Source organism: Enhydra lutris, unplaced genomic scaffold (genome assembly GCF_002288905.1).
Source record: "Enhydra lutris kenyoni isolate GAN:26980312 unplaced genomic scaffold, ASM228890v2 scaffoldscaffold3, whole genome shotgun sequence".
In the NCBI taxonomy this organism is placed as follows: domain Eukaryota; kingdom Metazoa; phylum Chordata; class Mammalia; order Carnivora; family Mustelidae; genus Enhydra; species Enhydra lutris.
Window position 1 is genome coordinate 29841548 of NW_019154087.1, and position 8190 is coordinate 29849737.

General features: G+C 34.6%; 1 protein-coding gene across 2 annotated transcripts in view; it reads left to right on the forward strand.

The window, feature by feature from the left end:
• Positions 1 to 8190, forward strand: part of LOC111155219 (DnaJ heat shock protein family (Hsp40) member B14) — a 56010-nt gene that overhangs the window by 38107 nt on the left and 9713 nt on the right. The window contains exons 4-7 of one of the 2 annotated variants that reach the window (XM_022515344.1): positions 1480 to 1665; positions 4359 to 4453; positions 5219 to 5328; positions 6168 to 6340. In XM_022515344.1, the coding sequence (XP_022371052.1) occupies positions 1480 to 1665; positions 4359 to 4453; positions 5219 to 5328; positions 6168 to 6340 (564 nt within the window). Of the gene's footprint in view, positions 1 to 1479; positions 1666 to 4358; positions 4454 to 5218; positions 5329 to 6167; positions 7797 to 8190 lie in introns of those variants that run through there. The other variant, XM_022515335.1, reaches the window with a different exon arrangement.

Consider the following 8190-nt stretch of genomic DNA (forward strand, 5'->3'; position numbering starts at 1 on the left):
TGGCGATTCACAGACCTGTACCCCTGGGGATAAAAAGATATTATATGTTTATGAAAAATAAAATTTAAAAAAAAAAGTATTTTTTAAAATATCCCATATTACAAAAGGCTTACAATCTACTTTAAGAAGTAAGCTATATTTATGAAATGATTATTAGAAGTGTCAGAATGAGAATAGGGTAATTTCTACTTTTAGATCAAAGCACTGCAACTTTTGTAAATAGCCTCAAGAAGACATTTTGGTAACCAATGTACCATTGCCTCTTTTGGAAATGGGAGTATGAGATGGGAAATAGAATTCTTTACTATAAATGAATTATCACAAAACTAGCAAAATGAGATAGGAATTCTAAAAACTATCTGGATCCATTCAAAAGCAAAATCATACTTTTTACTGGGCTGTGGTGATATTGCAGTGAAAACATAGATACCCTCCCTACCCTCATGGAGGTTACAATTTTAAGAGGAGTAAATTGTTAATGAATAAAAGAAAAAGTAGCTCACTCTGGGCTAGAGTATACAAAAACAGTTTTATAATGTCAGTTGAATAGAGTATACCTACTATGCTAAAAAATTTTTGACCTTGAACAAGTATCCTAACCTTTTTGAACCTCAGGAGGCTCATCTGTAAAATAGGAACAATAATGAATATTGTAATAACATATTGGGTTCAGAGCCTGGCACTTGGTAGCTACTGTAATTATTATTGGTTTGAATAGCACTAATGAATGACCAGATTAGTATATTCAAAAGAAATAGGGTATTAAAGGATGTAGCAAAATAGTAAGAAAGCAAGATGAATGTTCCTTTATGTTCAAGATATTAGGGAGACTTACCAGTTTCCTATAAAAATTTGTATTGGGAGGTAATAATGTGTAATTACAAGCAATGTATAAATTTAATGTACAAAGCTAATGTATAAACCTTTTTTAAGGGGGGAAGAGGCAGAGGGAAAGAGAGAGAATCTTTTTTTTTTTTTCAAAGATTTTATTTATTTATTTGAGAGAGACAGTAAGAGAGACCGTAAGAGGGGAGAAGGTCAGAGAGAGAGGCAGACTCCCCGTGGAGCTGGGAGCCCAGTGCGGGACTCAATCCTGGGACTCCCAGATCATGACCTGAGCTAAAGGAAGTTGCTTAACCAACAGAGGCACCCACGTGCCCTGAGAGAGAGAATCCTAAGCAGGCTCCACACCCAGCATGGAGCCCTCTATAAGTCTTAATCTCATGAGATTATGTCCTGAGCAGAAATCAAGAGTCTGATGCTTAACCGACTGCGTCATCCAGGCGTCATTAATGAATAAACCTTTAAAAGAAATTGTTACTATTTTACTATTTTCTTGATTAGCCTGAAATAGGATTTGTTTTGTTTTACTTTGTTTTTTGAAGGCTTTTTTGTTAATATGACAGTAGCTTTTATATGGGGAAGTCTTTTTATAATAAAAAAACTTTGCTTACCAACTATAACTCTTTACCTTTTCAGAAATTGGAAATGCTTATGCTGTTTTAAGCAATCCAGAAAAACGAAAGCAGTATGACCTCACAGGCAATGAAGAACAAGCGTGTAATCACCAAAACAATGGCAGATTTAACTTCCATCGAGGTTGTGAAGCTGATATAACTCCGGAAGACTTATTTAATATATTCTTTGGTGGTGGATTTCCTTCAGGTATTTTAATGTTAGTTGTAAATAATATATTTTATGAAGCTAGAGATTCTCACCTAGATTATCTACCTTCTCCCCTGCATTTCGTACACTGTTAATGATCCCCTGATGATTTTTCATGAAGGTAGAAAAAAGTGTTAGACTTACTACCTTTACTGTGAGTTTACCTTTTTTTGAGAAAATGTTTTATCTTTTGAAAAAAAGGAGTACAGATATTCTCTATTTTATATAAAGCTGAAGAAAGGATGTATAAGTAGGAAATCCACTGGCAGTGTCTTATTTAAATGCTATTACAATTATAGGAGGTATCCTATACCCAGACGAAAATTTGACTTTGGTTCTCTGAAGACCTGTGTAGATATTTCATTCATAACATTATAAATTGCTAATTTGGATGTATTTGGAGGTACTTTCCATTGAAATATTAAAAAGTCTGATTCATAGGTTATATATAAAGTAAATGGGTTTTCAAAATTATATTAAGAGAGAAATAATTAGTTGAACTAGGCTATCAAAGTAAAATACTGTATAGAGGTACTACTAAATGAATTGATTTTATACTACCAGCATAAGTTGTATTGAACCCTACTTATATTTACTATGAGTTCTGTGAAAATTAATTTTCTTTCAGAATAGCTCCTATAAGGTAGTTAAAATTATAGCTCCAGTCATGTTTACAACATTTATTTAAATGCTAAGTTTTAAACACTTGATTCAAAATTAGAAGAATCTTTACGAATGTAGCAATATACTTTGGTCTGATGGCCCTGTCTAAATATTATTGAGAAAGATTATGGTCATTGATATGGCATTTTGTAAAGCATCCTTGAAGGGAAGAGAATGTGTAAATACAAATTAATGACTGAATAATATAATATAGCATATATTTTGACATATTAGGACATATAATTCTCACAGAAAAATTATTCAGAGTAGTAATTTTGATGGAAAATATGCTAGGAATAATCAGAAATCTTTCAGGTAGTAGTTAATTTGGAGTTACAGTCCTTTTGTTTGTTATAATTTACTTTGTGTCAATATTTCCGATTGCTCACCTTATTTGAAAACAACCTAAAAGTCTATCAGTAGCAGAATGTTTGAATAAATTGTGGTCCATCTCTACCATAGTATATTGTATGAATATATTTTACTCATTTTTTTTTAAAGATTTTATCTACCTATTTGACAGAGATCACAAGTAGGCAGAGAGAGAGAGAGAGAGGAGGAAGCAGGCTCCCCGTGGAGCAGAGAGCCCAATGTGGGGCTCTATCCCAGGACCCTGGGATCACGACCCGAGCCGGAGGCAGAGGGCTTAACCCACTGAGCAACCCAGGCGCCCCTATTATACTCAGTTTTTAATTTTTTTATTTATTTTTTTTTTTAAGATTTTTTATTTATTTATTTATTTGTCAGAAAGAGAGAGAGAGAGAGAGCACAGGCAGACAGAGTGGCAGGCAGAGGCAGAGGGAGAAGCAGGCTCCCCACAGAACAAGGAGCCCGATGTGGGACTCGATCCCAGGACGCTGGGATCATGACCTGAGCCGAAGGCAGCTGCTTAACCAACTGAGCCACCCAGGCGTCCCTATACTCAGTTTTTTAAAAGAAGTCTAGATTTCTAGAGGTTTTGTGATTCATTGATAAATGAGGAAAGCAGATTTTCAGAGTGATAACTAAAGAATTGTAAAAACAACCAACCACAACAGAAGTCCTCTATGAGTGCAATATTAGGCAGGAACTCTTATTCATGTTTTCATTAAGAAAGAACTTCTACTTTTTAATTTTTTTTTTAAGATTTTATTTATTATTATTTGTCAGAGAGAGAGGGCACAAACAGGGGGAGCTACAGGCAGAGGGAGAAGCAGACTCCCCACTGAGCAGGGAGCCCCATACAGGGCTCCATCCCAGGACCCTGGGATCATGTCCTGAGCCAGAGGTGAACAAATACTTAATGGACTGAGCCACCCAGGTGTCCCAGAACTTCTACTTTTTAAAAATGTTTATTTAAATCCTAGTTTATTAACATACAGTGCAATATTGGTTTTAGGAATAGAAGTCAATGATTCATCATTTACATACAAGACCCAGTGCTCATCACAAGTGCCTTCCTTAATACCCATCACCCACCCACCTCCTTCCATCAACCACCCACCTCCCTCCATCAACCCTCAGTTTGTTCTCTATCATTAAGAATGTCTTGTGGTTTCTTTCCCTCTCTCCTCCCTACTCCCCCCACCCTACTCCCATATCTTCTTCTCTTTGTTTCTTAAATTCTACATATGAGAACTTCTACTTTAAAGGAGGCAAAGTCTGGGAAGAATCATTTTTGTTTCCATCCCTCCTTTACTCACAGGAGAAAACGGCAATAAGCATTCACTACTCAAACATGCATTATTTTAGTAGTTTAAAAAAGTCAAATAAGAATGTAAAAGAAGGGGCACCTGGGTGTGTCAGTCGGTTATGCATCTGCTTTCAACTCAGGTCGTGATCCCAGGGCTCTGGAATTGAGCTGCATTGGGCTCTCTGCTCAGCAGGGAGTCTTGCTTCTCCCTCTGCCCCTTCCCCTGTTCATGCTCTCTCTCTTGCTCAGTCTCTCTCAAGTAAATAAATAAAATCTTTAAAAAATGTAAAAATGTAGAAGAAAATATGATTTTTCTGATCACAGTTGCTCTCCTTAATTTAACCTTTTAATTTTTTAGGTAGCGTACATTCATTTTCAAATGGACGAGCTGGTTATAGCCATCAACATCAGCATCGACACAGTGGACATGAAAGAGAAGAAGAAAGAGGAGATGTATGTTTATGATATGATAAGAAATCTCAAAATGGCAGATTTCTGCTCAGCAAAAGCAATTAGAGTTGTCTGAAAATAGGACAAGATGTTTTAAAAGAAAATAATGAGTGTTCTCATACCAGATGTATTCAGTAGAGACTAGACAGTTTTTAGGGATATTGAGGGAGCAGGGGTAGAAGTCAAAGTGCAGGGTGATGGGCAAAATGATACCTCTGAGTTTGTTGTTCTATGATTCTGATGAAAATACTCCTGCAGTATGCATGCTTTGAAGTTCTCATTGTTGGTCCTAAAACGTTTAGAACTAATACTGAAGAACTTCAGTTGGAAGTTACTTTCCTTGTTGTAATGTGGTTATACCCAGCTGCATATAGCTCTTAAATTACATGGAGTAGAAAGAAGCTAAATGGAAAGAACACTGGACCAGAAATTGAAAGGCCTGGGCCCTAGCTCTGCCACTCATCTGCTTCCGCATATCACCCTCAAAGTCAAGGGAAAGATAGTTTTGCAAGAAAGAGAACTTCCTCATCTGTAACATGAGATCAGTTTATGTCAGTGTTTTCCAAATCGGGGTCTCTACATAAAGCACATGGAAAGTGGTATTTTTAAGAATCACTCCAGGAAGCTGGTATGATCAGGCAGATTTGAAAGCACTGAACCAGATGATCTCAAATGTCCTTTCTGTCTCTAAAAATATATGACAACTGTTAGATTATTAACAACTACAACTATATTGCAATTTATTATTTTTTGATGATTTTTTTGTAGGGCGGTTTTTCTGTGTTTATCCAGCTGATGCCCATTATTGTATTGATCCTCGTGTCATTATTAAGCCAATTGATGGTCTCTAATCCTCCTTATTCCTTATATCCCAGATCGTAAGTAGCTAAGTGAATTTTTTTTTAATTGTTTTTTATCTAGCTTCCTTTAAAGGGCCTTGGGTTCTCTTCAACTTCTAAGTAATCTTCTCTTACTACAAGTATACCAGATTTTAAAATTGCTAATTTGAAAAATAGTTACTCAAGTGATAAGTTTGTATTATCATGTTAGTTACATTTCTGTTCCATGTGGATAAGACAGAAGTACTATTTTTGAACCTGATAGCAATTTAATGTGATAGGTAATATGTTGAAATCAAAGGCAAAAAATAGTTTAAAAGACAAAAATACTTCAAAGACAAAAGTAGGATTATAATTAATGTTATATAGATTTATATCATTGAGGAGTAAATGACTTCATTCTTTTCTTTGTAAAATATTGGTTAAAGAAAAGCAAATATTACTTTTTGTTATATGAAGTATTTTTCCACAATATACTTATATATAAGAGATCAGGACAAAAAGGAAATTTAACACAATATGCATTCTAGAAAACATTAGATGGTGAACATAAAGGAAACTTGATAAAATCATATTGTCAGTGATCTTACAGTATTTAAAACAGAGTGGCCTAAAAATGAGAAGTAACTTTTTATTTCTAAGTAAGATTTTTATTAAATAAAAATTGAAAGAACTTAAAAGAACCATACTATATTAAAATATGATTAGTTTTTATGACATGGATGGTGGTTTTAGGCAATTTGAAATAATGTAAATAAATGATTACCAATATTAACTTTTTAATTATTTTTAATTGTTTTTGTTAGCTTGGTTTGTTGTAGTAGGATCATAATATGAAATTTTAATTAAAAAATAATGATCAAGCATTTCTTTTACAGTGGATCAGGACAAACTATTAAAATGCAAACAGAAAATTTGGGTGTCGTTTATTATGTCAACAAGGACTTTAAAAATGAATATAAAGGAATATTATTACAAAAAGTGGAAAAGAGTGTAGAAGAAGATTATGTGACTAATATTCGAAATAATTGCTGGAAAGAAAGACAACAAAGTAAGTTTATGAAATCTTTAACATTTAAAAAAATCAGAGTCTTTGGAATTGATTATTGTAGATTTCCCTACTCAGAAAATGTTCTAGAATTGCCTGGCATCATAATTGGAGCTCAGTACGTCAGACAGTATGTTTTATATGGCCTTGTAACAGTATTTGGCACATAGCAAGCTCTTAGTCAATGGTATTTGTGGTGTTGTTACCAATAAATATTTGGTTGAGTAAATGAATAATACCATATTGTATTTAAGGTGTTGTCAGTTGTAACATGCATCATTATTTTATGTACCACTAAGAAAAAAAAAACTCTGGCACATTAGCTATCTCATCAGTTTTAATATGAATCCTGTTTCAGAGTAAAGTTTGAAACTCTTCATTAATTTAACTTAAACATTTAACACTTAATGTATAATGAGTTCTGTTGACATTCCATTTTCCTTTATTTATTCTATACATAACTGGGAACACCTGGTGAATTTGTTTAGCCTTTTCCAGCCTCAACTTCCATAACTTAAGAAGCAGTTCTATAAAACCTATAAAAGCTTGACCATTAGAATCTACAGAGATGCTGCATATGAAGCTAGTGTTGTTATGGTTATTGTTTTTCTGACTTATAAATAATAATGTAGACAGTATACTGTAAACTTCAGAATTAAACAAACTAAAGTTGAATCCTAGCTCTGAAATTTTTAGCTGAGTGATTAGGGCCAAATATTCTAACTTGTTTCTTTATTCCCTCAGGTGTAAAATGGATGATGATGAGTGGGAGGAGGAAATAACTGTCATTTATATAATACCCATTGTTTCAGTGACTGTCCTAAGCACTTTATATATATTTAACTCATTTAATCTCCACAATAACACGGTAAAGTTATACCCATTTTAGATACAAGGAAACTGAGGCAAAGAGAATTTAGTAACTTGCCCAGGGCCATAGAGGTAGTCCATGATTCAAACAGTCCATTAGTCTCCAGAATCCAGGCACTATGCCCCACAGTCTTCTCAGTAATACCCAACTTTATGGGTTTGTTGTGAAAATTAAATTAGACAGTAAAGTGTTTCACATGTAGTAAAATGCCCAGAAATGGTAATGGTTATCATCTCTCATCCACTAGCGAGAATTTGATAAAACATAATCTTTGTATACTTCCAAGAAAGTTCTTATCTCTGGCCTTAGTTTCTTCATCTATGTTCTATATAGTGGCAGTTAGAAGAGATACAACTTCCTTGGTGTCTCAGGCTCTGAGTCTGTGAAATCAGGGTGTTCTCAGTGTGGAGAACGTTACATTAGACTAGTGGCTTTCAAATGGGAGTGGTTTGCCTCTGCTTCGCATTACGTCTGATAATATCTGGAAACTTTTTGTGTGTCAGCACAGGATGGGGGTGGAAGAGATTATTGCTGGCACCTAAAGGCTTGAGGCCCACAATCCACAGGATAGCCCCACAACAAAGATTTGTCTGGCCCAAAAAGCTGACACTGCTGAGGCTGAGAAACTGCGTTAGCAGAAGGTCTTAAAGGCAGTGAATGCCAAATCTTTCTTAGTTCATTTCATTTCACTTTTTGATGTCTAGTGCCTTACACAATCCTTGGCACATCATAGGCAGATGGGAAACTTTTGATGGATATATGAATAATTAGGTGAAGGATTAATGAATTCATAAAAACGAATACATGAAAGACCTGCTTATTTTGTGTCAAAAGAATGACTAACACATTAAAAATATTACCTTTTGAGGTATCATGCTTAGAGAAATAAGTCAATCAGAGAAAGACAACTATCATATGATCTCCCTGATATGAGGGAGAGGAGATGCAACATGGGGGGTTAAGGGGGTAGGAGAAGAGTAAA